Raw genomic sequence first — 16,673 nt, forward strand, 5'->3', positions numbered from 1 at the left:
AAGAAAAACTCAAAGATGACTAGGACATAAGCCTTGTACTCAAGGGACATGTAACTTCTGGGGAGAACAGCCATTTCCAACAGACTCTAAAGTAAGGCAAAACACTTCTTAATTGATTTAATTGAAATGTAAAGTGTGCAGAAATGTAAATAGAAAAGTAATTCAAACAATAAAAATGGAGAAGGCATGACAAAAGTGGGGGAATCTGAGTTCGGCTTTAATGACAAATTAGTATTTTAATTGTTACGAGCTGAAAAATGAAGGACGATTAGGAGCGATGGTTTATAGGATAGTGGTAAAAGTTCATGGTATAGTACTGAAATATTGACCAGTGCTCTGTAGTTGAAGCAGAGAACGTATGTGAGGAGAAATGGGTATGAAAACTTAAGACTAGGAAACTAAGAGACTTTAGAGACACCATGCTCAGGAGTTTAAGCTTTGTTCTATGGAAAATGAACCCTCAAAGGTTTCTGAGCAGAGAAATGAAGAATGGTTTTTTAAAACATGCAAACTGAAAAAAACAACCAGTGTCCTTAATTCTTTCCTATCATTAACGTGTACTCAGATAAATAAGGAAAGCTATTATAATGATGGCAGCAAGAAAGAAAGAAAGACGCAAGAAATAGGGCTGAGTTAAGATTGACAGGATCTAATACGAAGCCTGGTAAGGAAAAGTCAAAGGTAATCTCAAAGTGGATAACTGGAATTGCAAATATTATTAATCAAGACAGAAAAGACAGGAAGAACATGTTTGCTTTTTTTTTTTTAACCTTTAGATGGCTTGAAGCAAGGAAACATGAATTTGGTTTTATATATGAGATTCAGATGTTAAAATACGTATACCCAGGAGGCATTAATTTAAATGAATATACACTTTGAGAGCTACCTCAAGACCAGAAAACTTCATCTAGGTATCACCTGCAAAGGTATGAAGGATAGGTGAAGCAATGGGCATGGCTGTAAGGAAGCAAAGGATGCTTGTCAGCCAAAGACAAAATAGAGCAAAAGGGCAATCCATGAGAAACAACTCACATTTCAAAAGTAGACAGAAGGAGAGTCATAAAGAAAACTCAGAATAATAAAAAACGAGGGAAGTACAGTGTGTCAAAAGCAACAGGAGAAGAGAATTTTAAGAAAACGGAAAGGTCAACAGTGCTAACATGCTGCAGACATAGTGGTAGTACAGTGATCCTAACAAGAAACCACTCAGTTTAGAAATTAGCTCATTATTGCAGGTCACACAATGTATCCACATTAGTACTTATTTTAAATAATTCAAGATAAATCCCAGGGGTGCCTACAAATGTATACAGATGGACACTTTGGTCAGCATTGCTCAAGCAGTGAACAGGAGTGTCTGGACGCTGATGATAACCACTTTGAGCACCTCCTGTAATTGCAGAAGTCAAATGTGATGTGTATCCATCTATTGTTATTGGTATATATTGAGTACTAGAATTTTAACACAGTTTTCCTTTCTTAAAATGTGTATACATTTTTTTGGCACCCTCTGTATTTTTAAACAAGGTAAAGGCATTGTAACTTTTAGATACTATTGAAAAGCCAAAAATGTTCCCAACTGATAAAAACTAAATAAAAAAGACCATTTTCAAATAAAAATGGGAGCCAGGTAATGGCATAACATCTTGAAAATCATTTTGACTGATTAAGGTTAAATAAGCCTGTAATCTTTAATAATATAGTGCTTTCAAAAACAAGTAATAATAGCATTTGCATTTGCAAAGTACGTCAGAATTAATTTAACTTTAAGAAACTGACAAAGGCTCTCTTCTCCTTGACCAAATTTTAGTCCTGCTCCTCTGAAGCTTCCTTTCAATTAGGCTTCAAAGTTGGGCCCCATCCTGTCATTGGCCCGCTCAGCCCACACTTAGCAAAGAATCCTGCTAAGTCATCTCCCTAACCTTGATATCTGATCAAGTTCCTCATACCCCATCTTTGATAAATAAGTCCTTGGCCTGCCTTTCGCAAGAATCCCCTTACATTTGATGTCTCCTCTTTGTAATTTTCCCTCCACTGACTCCCTTTACCCTACTCCTTCGCTATAAATCCCCAATTGTGCTTGTTACATTTGAAGTTAAGACCAATCTCTCTTCCCTATTGCAATATGCTACTGCACAAGTCTTCCTCACCATTTTAACAAGTGTCAGAGTAATTTTTCTTTAACGTAAGTCATTAAGGGAAAGTAGTCACACTCAGCTAATATTAACAGAACAGTAATTCACCATACAACCACAATTAAAAACAAAAGTTCAGCAGAATATCCATAAGACTGACAATTTAAAAACTATTGTATGTTATATGGAGCTTATAGTGAGTACAACAAGATTCCCTAATTTCTGATGCAAAACAATTTTTTAAAAGACGCTTTTGTCCACTGAAAACAGATAGAATCAAGTTCATTGCCTATTCATGCAGGAATTTATCAGTCTGAACTTCTGGCAATAATAGGATGAAATGGGTGGGAAAGTAGCTGGTGTTTAATTAGTTTCTGAATTATAAGTTACATAAAGCAATAGATACAAACAGCACTTGACACCCAAGGTCCTCAATTCAGTCACCAGATACTCATTTAAGGCTTGGCACAGAGGGAGAAGGAAAGAGTAATACAGGCTCTCTATGATTTAAGAGAGATGACATGTACAAATAAACAGAATGCTATAAATAATTATAATACAAGCATGAAAGTGATAAGATCATTCATGAAGGGTACAACAAAGGTGTTAAGAGAGTTCAGAAAAAGGAGAGATGATTTCTCTTAGGAAGACAAGAAAAGGTTTCATGAAAACACAGGGGCATGTGATTTAAGTCTTCAGAGATGACCAGGATTTATAGGGAGAAGGAAAGTGAAAGGCATTCCAGTGTTAAGAAGTAACATGAGCAAAAGCCCAATGAAGGTAACTTTTCTATAACCACAGGAAAGAAGAACAGGAGTTAACACTTGGGCCTTTTTGGTGAACTGAAAAGTGTCCCTCAAAAATTCATGATCATCTGGGACCTCAGCATACGACCTTATTTGGAAATAACAGGGTCTAGGGGGATGTAATGGATTAAGAATCTTGAGGGAAAATCATCCTGGACTTAGGTTGGGTCCTAAATCCAATGACGTGTGATCTTAACTTAAGAAAAGGAGAGGATACAGACAGACACACACAGAGAAGGCCATGTGAAGATGGAGGCAGAGATTGGAGTGATACAGCCACAAGCCAAGCAAAGCCTGAAGTCACCAGAAGCTGGAAGAGGCAAGGAAGGGACTCTTCCCTGGGTCCTTCAGAAGCAACATGGCTCTCTGTTTACACCTTGATTTCAGCTTCCAGAATTGTGAGAGAAAACATTTCTGTTGTTTCACTTTATGAATTGTGGTCCTTTGTTACAGTAGCCCTAGGAAACTAATACAGCTTGGTTAAGGACAATTAGTAGAAGGCGACTCTGAAATAATATATTGGCCTCTGCCCCTGGTTCCTGACAATACTTGGTCTTTAACCAAACTCTAGTTAAATCTCCTGAATGATAGGAGTTTCTGACTCAAAGCTCTTAAATCCCTTGGAATTTCCTTTTTGGTAATAGGGGTCTTTTGTTCGAATGCCAGAGGTGACTTTTGTGGGCTCCTGGGTAGGGGCTGATCACCAGAAAGACCAAACTATAATTAGAAAGTTGTAACTTTCAGCCCCACTCCCCAGTCTCTGGAGTTGGGAAAGGAGCTGGAAAATGAGTTAATAATCCATCATGCCTATGTGATGAAACCTCCATAAAAATACCCAAAGTATGGGGTTCAGAGAGCTTCCAGATTGGTTAACATATCCACATGCCAGAAGGATTGCTGCATCCCAGGTCCACAGGGACAGAAGCTCCTATGCTTGGGACCCTTCCAGGTCTTGCCCTATATATCTCTTCAACTGTATCCTTTAACGTATCCTGTATTATATGGTAAATCAGTAAACGTAACTATTTTCCTGAATTCTGTGAGCTGTTCTAGCAAATTATTAAACCCAAGGAAAGGGTGATCGGAACCTCTAATTTATAGCTGGTTGGTCAGAAGCACAGGTGACAGTGTGGACTTGTGATTGGCATCTGAAATGGGGGGCACAATGGCAGTCTTGTGGGACTGAGCCCTAAACCTGTGGGGTCTATGCTAACCCTAGGTAGGTAGTGTCAAAACTGAATTGAATTGTAGGACAACCAGTGGTGTCTGCAGAGTGTTGGAGAATTGCTTGATGTGGGGAAAAAAAACCCACACATTTGGAGTATGCAAGTATTCAGTAGAGTAGACAAAAAACAGAGTTTTCCTTTTCAGCTAAGCACTCAATGCTCCTGCATCTTATTTAATTAACACTTTAGAAGAAAAAACTATTAACAATAAACTTCTCCTTTACAGGCATATTCTCATATTACCAGGCAATTGTATTAAAAAGTGAACATAAGACAATGAAATGCCATTACTTACAATGTGTGACTCCGGCCAGAGTTTGGTAGAAGGTGGGAGTATCACTATCATCAGTGAGGGTCACATATACACCCCCAGACAATAGCCAACGAGAGAAGGTAAAAGCGTCTTTGTTTAGAAGAAGCCAATTCCTAAACTTTTCATAGTTTACCTTTTCACCCTAAAGTTAAAACAAGAAAACACAGGTTTAGTCAAATTTTAAGGTATCTTCACCTGAAACTTAAAAAAATATAAGGTATCTTACTCGGAACATGCACAACTTGAAATTTGCAATTAGTTGACATTTACCTACAATGGAAGAATTACCTAAATACTTGGAAATCTAACTTTCAAAAATAATTGTTTTCAAAAATAATTGTACTTTAGTACTTCCATTTGCATAAAATCTATGATAATTGCAAATTATTTCATCAATTCATGAAAGCAGTGCACTGTTACTAATAACCTATATTTTATTTACTGAGGTATATCCTGAAATCAGTAAACTGCATTTCTTTCAATATTTAATAAATCCAATTTTTCACTTTAGTACCTTCTTCTTTAGTACCTCAGTCTACCAGAATTAGCATATTTTAATTAAATATGTATGAAATTTAAATGCTCTTTTTACTTTCATAGGCAAATTAAAAACAACTACCCAGCAGTACTTATCCAGAAGGCATCAATGAAAACATGTATTCACAAGTCAACAATAATACAAAAAGAAACAAGTAGATTTCTATTTCTTTGCTTTCTTTCCAAAGTGTTTGTCTGGTTAAATCTCGAGAAAAATAGTACCCAGGCCAAGAAAGAACACCACATGGTTACGAAAGTCAATCTCTTTGGAAGACAAGAGGACTTAGGTTGAGCGAGGGCCAGATGATTTTATGAGAAAAGGGGAGAAGCAACTCATAGGGAAATACAATGAAGGATGACATTCAGGAGCCTAGCAGCTGTAATCCTGAGAGCGATATTAAGGGATACAAATAATTTATAACCTAAAAGAGATATGGTAAAAATAATTTCTACATTGTTTAGTAATATCCCATTGAGTACAATAGGATATTACTAAATCCTATTTAGCCTAGTAGTTTCCGAACATGTAACAGTGCAATCCAAACACTCAACACCGACAGTCTTATTTCTCTGAATGGAAAAACAGGGCATTCAGACTTGCTGCAGGGACACATGAGGACATTGCCAACATGTTTAAAGATTGGGGATCACAACCACATTCTTTCTCTACTCCACGTTTAGTCTAGAAAGAATGTCAGCAGTATACCACAAGCTCACTTTTGCACGTTAACATCTCTTACATTGGAATACGTGTTAAAACCAACAGTATCCTTTAATTATGAGCACACTCCTAGTATCCTGACTCCAAGTGATTTTTGAACCCCACAAGACGTACACCAATGACCTACCCTCCACATTGCCAAATCTAAGGAATGCTTCTTGGGAGTTGAAAAGTCAACTCACTTGATCTTTCAGTTTATTTGACATACTTAAACACTCCTTCCTCTTGAAATACTTTTATCACTTGGCTTCCAGGACACCATTCTTTTTTGGTTCTCCTCATATGCTATTCCTTAGGCTCCTGTTTTGATTCCGCTTCATCTTGCCAATCTCTGAACACTGGAATATAGGACAGCCTTCCAGTCTGTTTTCTATCGAAATTCACTCCTACATGATCTCATCCTCACCACAAGCCAACAAAGTCTTCCCCCTGAACTCCAACTTATTATGTCAAAAACTATAGCTGACAACTCAACCTGAATGTCTAATATGATTCTCAAATTTAATTACGCCCTAAGCCTCTCTTGATATTGAAAGCCCAAACCTCCCTCTACCGCAGTTATAGCCACCTCAGTTAACAGCAACTTACTCACTAAATCAGGCCAACCCCTTAGTCATCCTTTTCTCTTTCTGTCACAGCCCATAATCAATACAAGAAAAGATCCTGTCAACTCCCCCTTCAAAATAAATGTGGACTCTAAAAACTTCTCATCACGTCACTGCTACATCATGATCTAAACGACCATCATCTCTTACCTGGGTTATTCAGATATCTCAACTGGACTCTGTTCAGCCTACCTTCCACATAAAAACCAAAATAATCATGTTTAAATAAAAACACAATAAACTCCTGTACTCCTGTGCTCAAAACCCTCTAATGGTTTCCATCTCACTCAGGGTGACAGTAAAGGAACCCCATGTCACTAACTTCATTTCCTACTACTCCCTTCTCACTTCATTCTAGATAAATTGGCCTCTTGGACATGTCAAGCACACTCCCACCTCAGGCCTTTACTATATTCTCTTCATGGAAAGTGCTTCCCCAAAAAACTGGTTTTTACCTCACTTCCTTTAAATTCTTTGTTCAAACATCACTTTATCTGACGAGCCTTTCCTAACTATCTTATATAAAATACTGACACTCAGCCACCTCGTTCCTATTAGTGCCTATCCCCCTTATTATTCTACTTTCTTTTTCCCTATAGCACTAATTATCATCTAATATATATACCTGCTTTTGGGCCTAATTTTTAAAGAACCGGGTAGCTAACCATATTTAATCCCTATCTATAGAACGGGAATGTCTGCACAAGCTTTATTAAAATAAAAAAATATATACATTTCCCCCCAAATGAGCAATGAGTATTAATGCATTTGACATCTCGGTGAAAAACCCAATTAATCAAGGCCTGAAAAAATTAGATTACCATTTTTCTGACCAGCAATGCTTGTTACCGGAGAAAAAAATACCATAGCCTAGTTTCTCTTGGAAAACTGAAATACGTACTACCATGGCAACTTCCAGTCAACAAGTCAGAATCCAAAATGGAAGGGGCCAATTCTTTTGCACCAAATGCATAGAAATGCTGTGTGCGATGTAAGACCATAACCACTACCAAAAACTGCACAGCCAAGCTCAAAAGCAAGAAAGGGAAATCTCCAGGTGCTACCAGTACAGAGGAACTCAAAGCCAGAGTGGTGAAAAGCTAAAGCCAGACAGTGCAAAAAAATATTAGAACCAGATACACGCATATGGATGGAATATTGACAATCAATGACTATATTGCTAGGAAGGTGACTAAACTAAACTGAATAGAAATTGACTGAACAAAACCAAAAGCAGTGAAGGATTCATATCTGTGAAATGGAAGTGAGTCAAAGAGCCACCCATAAAAAATCATACAGCTGTGAGTGCTGTAGGAAAGGATCAGAAACTTCTAAAAGGGTTTTACTCTACCATCTCTAGGGACTTTTCCACATTAGCAGACTTCTAAAACGAAAAAAAGGGATTTTCTCTGTTAAAGACACACATTTTCTATTGTTTAACTTTTACATAATGAAAATATATTAATAATGAAGACAGAAAAATGACAATTTTTTTTTTTAGAATTTTTAGATGAGTTTATTTGAGCCAAACTGATGATATATGCCAGGGAGCAAGATCTCCCATGAGCCTAAAAATGACAAATTTTTAAAACCCAAAAGTTTCACAATGAAAATCAACTAAGTAAAACAAATGATAAAATAGGCCTTGATGGGTCAGGGAGGGTACCAGAACAGCTCAGGGCAAATGAGTGATGTATGAGGTCAGACAATTAAGTTTGTGAATCTGTTGCAACGATGTTGCTAACCTTTTTTTGATATCAGAGGGATTATTCATTATGAATTTGTACCACGTAGACAAATAGTTCACCAAGTTTACTATTTGGAAGTGCTGAAAAGGCTGTGTGAAAAAGTTAGACGACCTGAACTTTTCACCAACAATTCATGGCTCTTGCATCACGACAATGCACCAGCTCACACGGCACTGTCTGTGAGGGAGTTTTTAGCCAGTCAACAAATTACTGTATTGGAACACCCTCCCTACTCACCTGACCTGGCCCCCAATGACTTCTTTCTTTACCCGAAGATAAAGGAAATATTGAAAGAAGACATTTTGATGACATTCAGGACATCAAGGGTAATACGATGACAGCTCTGATGGCCATTCCAGAAAAAGAGTTCCAAAATTGCTTTGAAAGGTGGACTAGGCGCTGGCGTCGGTACATAGCTTTCCAAGGGGAGTACTTCAAAGATGACCTGAAGAAGCACTTTTTCTAGAATGAGTTTGCAAACTTAATTGTCAGACCTCCTATCTATATGTCTATGATGAAAAGCAATGGCACTGTAATGGGAACAATCACCTGTGTGTGTGCATGTGTATGTGTGTGTGTATGTTGGTGTGAGAGTGCGGTAGTGTGCTTCATTAGATATTAAGTATAGGCAGTTGTCTTTACAGTAGAATTGGGAACTTTCAGATGCACAAATATAGTAGTAATAAGTGTGTCAAGGACCTTTGAACATAGCACATAGTTGAAACCAACTATTAAATACAAAAATGTCAAGAATATGGTACACATAAATATCTATTCATCATAGCTAAACTCATTATACAATTAAGAGTTAATACTCTATCAACAGGTAGGGATGAAATGTAAATCTTTAAGTATACCTCTGAGAAACACTTCCTGAGTGTATCTGGGACTTTACCATCCACCGCATGGAGCAGTCTTTCCATTTCTTCCCGTACAACATAGCTCCCGGATTCGCTTGCAAAAAGACTAAAAATGTCTAGGAGAAAGAAAGAATAAATTAATCGTATCATAGATTAAATATATCCTCGTGGAAGTAGGGAGGGAAAAGTAACAAATATTGAGTGATGACTTGTGCCAAGCACTTTATAAATATGTAATTTAATTCATTCCTAAAAAAAAAAAAAAAAAGCCACAAATAAACACTCCAGCAATATAAATTAAAACAGTAATGTGATATCTTTTCAAACACACTAAATTGCAAAAATGTTTAGATATGACAATACAAAGTGTTAACCATAAGTTGGGAGAAACAGAAACTCTTGAAAAACTACTATTACAGAGTATGAATTACTGTAACCACTTTGGAGAACAACTTGTCAAAAGTTTAGGAAAGGTTGGGGCCAGCCCAGTGGCTCAGGCTGTTAGAGCTCTATGTTCCTAACAACAAAGGCTGCCGGTTCGATTCCCACATGGGCCAGTGGGCTCTCAACCACAAGGTTGCCAGTTCAATTCCCCGAGTCCCGCAAGGCATGGTGGGCTCCGTCCCCTGCAACTAAGATTGAACACAGCACCTTGAGCTGAGCTGCCACTGAGCTCCCAGATTGCCGGTTCGACTCCCTCAAGGGATGGTGGGCTGTGCCCCCTGCAACTAGCAACGGCAACTGGACCTGGAGCTGAGCTGCGCCCTCCACAACTAAGATTGAAAGGACAACAACTTGACTTGGAAAAAAAGTCCTGGAAGTACACACTGTTCCCCAATAAAGTCCTATTCCCCTTCCCCAATAAAATCTTTAAAAAAAAAAAGTTTAGGAAACGTAAATATGCATGCTAGAAATTCAAGTTCTAGGCAACTCCACTTCTACCCTTGAGAAATTCTCATACATGTGCATGTCCGTGAATAACAATGTTGTCCAGGGTATTGTCTGTAGTAGCAAAATTTGGGGAAAAAAGATAAATGTCTATCAACAAGCAAATAACAAATTGAGATACACACATGCACACACACCTACACCCACACAATGAAATACTATTATAGCAGTTAGAATAAAGGAACAAAGTGTTTCAAGATGAACAAATGCCAAAAATGTTCAAGGAAAATAATATGTATAATATACCATTTAAAAGTTTAAAATCTGCAAAACAGTTGAAGATACGTTTAAGGATATATAAAAATCTACATGAGGAATGAAAGATCACCAAAGTCATGAGAATGATAACCTCTGAAGGGAAGAACAGAGGTTGGACCATGGATGGTCCAGGGGTTGGACCATGGAAGGATACAAAGAGAGAGCCTCACCTTGGCTGTAATATTTTTTCTTAAAAAACAAGATATGGGGCAAATATGATATAATGTCAAGGAATAATAAAGCTGGGTGGAGGTACATATGTTTGAAATACTACTTTTGTGGGTTGACCTGCATCCCCCCAAAATTTGTAAACATCCAACCTGCTGGCAGCCATGAATAGGATCTTATTTGGAAAGAGAGAAGATAGAAAAAAAACAGTCTTCCCTCTGAAGTCCCTGTGGGTTCCATTGTCTGCCCTCCCACATCCTGTGGCCGATGCTCTTAGGGGGAGTACAAGTGGCTGGAATGCTCTGACGAATGGTTATGGGTTAAACTGTGTCCCCCCTCCCCCCCAAGATTTAAAGTCCTAACTCCAGTACCTGTGAATATGACCTTATTTGGAAAAAGGTATTTGTGAATGTAATCAACTGAAGATGAGGTCATTAGGATGGGCCTAATCCAATATGACAGATTATAAGAAGAAAAGAGACACAGTTGAAAGAAAGCCATGTGATAAGATCAGCAGACTGGAGTGATGCAGCTGTAAGCCAAGGAATACCCAGGATTGATGGCCACCACCAGAAGTCAGGAAGAAGGAAGGATTCTTCCTTACAGGTTTCGGAGGAAGGAAGGACCTACTAACATCTTAATTTTGGACTTCCAGCTTCCAGAAATCTGAGATAATAAATTTCTGTGTTTAAAACCACCCAGTTTGTGGTACTTTTGTTACACTACTCCTGGGAAACTAATAAAATTATATAATAAAAATAAAAATCTAAAAATATATGTTGGTATTTATGACCCAAAGAATTGTTATTTTTTTAATTACTGGCTTAATTACTCTGGAGCCAGAGTACGTGTTTGTTAGTAGAAGGATACTATTGAAAAAACTAGGATCACAGATAAATTCCAATACAAAAAATTGGGTTTATGGAAATTTCATTACCTTGATTGTAATAATGTGGGTATATAAATTATCTCAAAACATATCAAAATATACATATGTATCTTATTGTATGTCAATTATATCTCAATAAAATTATAAAAAAGGAAATAAATACATATCCTAGGAAACACGGATGGACAATGATTAACTAAGGTTATCTTCCCTTTCATATTTAAGGGAAAAATGAATGATGTACTCTCATTATAACATTTGTCTGCTTAGTGGGATTTAAAAGTCATGGATGAGGAGTCATCATCTGGGCTTAGATAATTCACCTAATAAAATTAATTTCTAAAATTAAGAGTAAAACCATTAAAAAGAACTAAATCTTTTACCAAGAATCAGTAATAAAACATCAAGTAAGTGAACTTCTGATTCTACTTGTGAAGTAAGGCAATAGATTGCTAAATCTATGCTATCAGAATTTTTTTTAAATAACGGCTTTTTGAGATGCCACACACATTCCATAAAATTCACCCTTTTAAAGTCTATAATTCACTGGCTGTTAGTATATTTGCAAGGTTGTGCAATCCCCACCACTATCTAATTCTAAAACATTTTCATCCCAAAAAGAAACCTCACACTCATTAGCAGTCACTCTCCACATGTCCCTCTCCTCCTAGCCTCTGGCCACTACTAGTCACTTTCTGTCTCTACGAATTCACCTAGCCTAGACATTTTATATCAATGGAATCATATAGCATGTGGCCTAATTTGACTGGCATGTATCCCTTAGCATGTTTTCAGGTTCATCCATGTTGTAGCATGTACCAGTAGTTTACTCCTTTTGATTGTCGAGTAATATTCCATGGTATGGACAGACCACACATTTGTGTTGGACGCAGCAGTTGATGGACATCAGGGGTGTTTCCTTCTTGTGACAATTATGAACAATGCTGCTATGCACATTTATGTACGTGTTTTGTTTTTTTTTAATGAATGCAGTTGACCCTTGAACAGCGTGGATTTGTACTGCACGGGCCCACTTATATACAGATTTTTTCAATATCTATACGGTTGTTCGATCCACAGTTGGGAGTTACAGATACAGAGGGCAGGCTGTATGCACTGATCTACACCATTTTATACTGGGAACTTGACCATCCACAGATTCTGGTGTCCAAGGGTGGCCCTGAAACCAATCCCTCCTGGACACTGAGTGAGGGACCATTTAGTTTTTGGGGAGTCAAAAGTTATACGTGGATTTTCCAACCGCGGCTCCTAATCCCCGCGTTGTTCCAGAGTCAGCTATATGTGTTCTATTTTCTTGGATATACAACTAGGAGTGGCATTGCTTGGTCATAGGATAACTCGATGTTTAACAAAAGTTTGAGGAACTGCCAAACAGTGTTCCCATGTGGCTGTACTATTTTACACTCCCAACAGCCATGTATGTGACTTGCAACTTTCCTACATCCTCACCAACAAGATTTATTATCTTTCTGTTTTATTTTAGCAATCCTAGTGGGTGTGAAGTGGTATCCATTGTAATTTTAATTTACCTTTCCCTAATAACCAGTTATGTTGAGCAGTTTTTCAAGAGCTTATTGGCCACCTGTACATCTTTTTTGGAGAAACATCAATTCAAATCCTTTGCCTGTTATCAGAATTTTAAGGTAAATTATTCTGCACACAACTAGGAGTGGCATTGCTTGGTCATAGGCTAACTCGATGTTTAACAAAAGTTTGAGGAACTGCCAAACAGTGTTCCCACGTGGCTGTACTATTTTACACTCCCAACAGCAATGTATGTGACTTGCAACTTTCCTACATCCTCACCAACAAGATTTATTATCTTTCTGTTTTATTTTAGCAATCCTAGTGGGTGTGAAGTGGTATCCACTGTAATTTTAATTTACCTTTCCCTAATAACCAGTTACGTTGAGCAATTTTCTAAGAGCTTATTGGCCACCTGTACATCTTTTTTGGAGAAACATCAATTCAAATCCTTTGCCTGTCATCAGAATTTTAAGGTAAATTATTCTGCACCCAGATATCGTATTATCATTTTGAGACAATAAATGTACTTACATTTTGCTTTCTCTTCATCTCTGCCTCTTGTAAGAAGGACAAGTCCAACTATTAAATTATTGAAGTGCAGTCCTTTTGATGTTCCACCAAAAGAACAGTAAATCACCTAGGAGAAAATGATAAAACCAATCTTAAATGTTGTACTTGTTCAGAAATTTGAGACTGCTAACCCCTTTAACAAATCTTGTCTCCCTCTCTAAACAAGGCCCTGGTAAACTGCAGTGAGATGATGTTAAGTTTCTCCCTCTTCCTCTTTCACACCTTGTTATGGCACTGAGCCAAGAACAGACTGTATCCATTCTAAAGCACATGTATGTACTTCACTGACTCACACACTGAATATTTATTCTTTCTCTTTGGAGTCCTTAGCAAGGTCCAGGAAGATAAAGGTCCTTCCCCCTCAATAATCCCGATAATGTGATAAGGATTTTGTGTGATTAGAGAACTTCCTTCAACCTCTGTAAAACTTACATCATTTTGATTTGAAAGATCAACATTCTCAACCGAATGTTCAGAAATACAATGGCAATCATATTACAAAATATAAATGTATCAAATTAACATGTTTTACACCTTAAATTTACACACTATTATGTAAAATATAGTCACTCTAAAAGGTCTTTTAAAAAAAGAAATATAGAGACCCCAAAAGATATTTTTTACACTCTTAGAAATGGGTATTACAGTAATCAGAAATGAAGAGAAGCTATGCATAAGAAAGGGAGAGCAACAGCAATCCCTTTATTCATTCATTCAACAATTCTTTGTTGAGTGTGTAGTGTGATACTGTGATATAATAAACATGTATTTGTCTTCCTCCAGGTTCCTGACACAAGAGCTTCTAAAACCTTTGGAATTTCCTGAATGAGAAAGGAGCGTTTTTTGTTATTCATAATAATCCCCTTTCAAGCACACTTGAGTTTATGTTAATGAGGTGACTCTTGGTGGGCCCTTCACAAAGCTTCAGAATGGGAGCTAATACTCTTAGAGGAACTAACGATGTGATTAGAGGTTGTAACTTTCAGCCCTACTCCCCAATTTCCGGGAAGGGGAGAGGGCTAGAGATTGAGTTAATCACCAATGGCTAATGAGTCAATCAATCTTGTCTATGTAATAGAACTTCCATAAAATATTCCTAAACAACAGGTTTTGAAGAGCTTCTGGGTTGGTGAACACACCAAGGTGCTGGAATGGGGGAGCACCCCCAGAGGACAGAGAGATTCTGTGCACCATTCCCTTCCTGGCTCCACTCCCACCCCCAATACCTTGCCCAATGCATCTCTCCATTTGGCGTTTCCTGAGTTGTATCCTTTATAATAAACTGTTAATAGTAATTAAAGTGCCTTCCTGAGCTCTGTGAACCATTCTAGCAAATTATCAAACCCAAGGAGGGGGTCATGGGAACCCTCGATTTATATAGCCAATTGGTCAAAAGTATGGGAGTTCCAGAAACTGCGATTGGCATGCGAAGTGGGGGTAGATAGTATAAGAACTTAATTGAAGTATAGGACACCCAGTTGGAGAACTGGCTGATATGGGGGATAAAACAACACATATTTGGTGTCAGAAGTGCTGTGTTGCAAAACAAAACAAAACAAAACACCTAGTATCTACCAAGCAGAATTTTTGTCAATAAAATGCATGATTAAACAATAGTTCAATAAATAAAATTTAAATGGTCAGTATTAAAAATTAAAAGATATATTCATTAAATGATATTTATAAATATATTTAATAACACTCTGAGAGCTGATGTCAAAAATTGTATATCTCTAATGCCATTGATAGCAAAACCTACCAATAAACTAGCATAGGGAGATGGCTCCAGATCAGAACATATAAAACAAAAAAAGAACATAACAAATACACTTTGTGGAATAACTATTACTGGTTGGCTCCATCATAAACTGGAGGAAGGTAACAGAAAAGAAACCTCTATCCCTGGGGGAGGGGCAGAAAAACATCATAGCCCCAGACCTTTCGAGCTCCCCTACCACTAGGGGGGGAAACCACTGAGAAAGTCTCACTCTTCAAGATCAAGGACACAATACCTGCCTAAAACTGAGACAGAAATAAGACAACAGAGAATGTCCCCCATCCTAGCACCCCTCACCCACCTGCACCACTGGGTTAGCAAACAATGAGGAATAAGTAACAGCAGTCTACTGCTGGGGGTGAGGGAAGAGTGTGGAGAGACCCTCTCTGAGGTAGAGTAACAAAGAGAAATTAAGGTCAAAAGTTGAAGGTAGAGCAGACATTAGAAAAATCCTCCAGTAAACAAGGTAACCCTAGACTGGAATTTAAAGTGCATAGTGCACTGTGGGTAACCATAGCAACACAAAAATACAGCTCAACTACAGACCAGACTGACTCAACTACTCATGCTAAAGACTTAGCCAGGCATAAATACTATTTAGCTCAGTCTCTACTGTCCTATATGAAACATCTTTCAACCACAAAGTATAAGTTACACCTGGAAGCAAAGAACAAAAAAAGTCCAACATACTGGAAAACATGGAAGAGTTCAATAAAGTTTCAGAATGACTCAATAGTGAACTCAACAGAATGGAGTAAGAGATTATCCAAAATGAAACACAGAGGGAAAAAAATGTGGAGGTAAAGGGGTTAAAACAAAATCCAAGAGTTGTGAGACAGCATTAAATAATTTAATATACATGTGATTGAAATACTAGATGTAAAAGAGAGTGGGGCAGAAGAAATATCTAAAGAAGTAACAGCTGAGAATTTTCTAAAACTAATAGACGCAGAACTGATAAAAACTGTTCAGAGAACAGGAAAGATAAATCATACCTCTAACCACGCCCCCCCAAAACAACCAGATAAATCATATTCAAAACTACTTAAACCAAACACAAAGCGAAAATTTTAAGGCAGAGGAAAAAAGACATTACATTGAAAAAAAAATTCTCATCAAAAACTACAGAAGCCAGAAAACAGAGGAGTGACATGTTTAAAGCATTAAAAGAAAAAAAAAAACTTGAGACTCATACCCAGCGAAACATCTTTCAAAAAGAAAGGAAAAATAGACTTTTTTAGGGAAATAAAAACAGAAAAGTCATTCCCAGCAAACCTACACTACAGAAAAGGGCAAAAGAAAGTACTTCAGGATGTAGGAAATATACCAAACAGATACAAGTACCTTTACAAAAAAATAAGAGTAGGAAAAGGCATAAATGAAGGTAAATATAAAATATAGTTGTTTTCTTATTTTTAATTGCTCTAAAAGATAACTGGCTATCTAATGAAATAATAGTAAAAATTTAACGTGTTTATAGGATGTGTAAAAGTACACAATAGCTAACATTTAAATGCTAATTATGTGACCTGTAACTGTTGTAAGTGGTTTACCAGTATTAAGC

At 37.4% G+C, this 16,673-nt stretch overlaps 1 protein-coding gene across 2 annotated transcripts in view; it reads right to left on the reverse strand.

Moving 5' to 3' along the window:
• Window positions 1-16,673, reverse strand: part of USP32 (ubiquitin specific peptidase 32) — a 166,341-nt gene that overhangs the window by 72,713 nt on the left and 76,955 nt on the right. For both annotated transcript variants that reach the window (XM_019732553.3, XM_019732552.3), the window contains exons 3-5: window positions 13,294-13,399; window positions 8,949-9,067; window positions 4,463-4,622 (exon numbers count right to left, since the gene is read on the reverse strand). In XM_019732553.3, the coding sequence (XP_019588112.2) occupies window positions 4,463-4,622; window positions 8,949-9,067; window positions 13,294-13,399 (385 nt within the window). The remainder of the gene's footprint in view (window positions 1-4,462; window positions 4,623-8,948; window positions 9,068-13,293; window positions 13,400-16,673) is intronic.

The sequence above is a fragment of the Rhinolophus sinicus genome, chromosome 12, assembly GCF_057876585.1.
Source record: "Rhinolophus sinicus isolate RSI-liver-muscle chromosome 12, RSI-T2T, whole genome shotgun sequence".
Classification (NCBI taxonomy): Eukaryota; Metazoa; Chordata; class Mammalia; order Chiroptera; family Rhinolophidae; genus Rhinolophus; species Rhinolophus sinicus.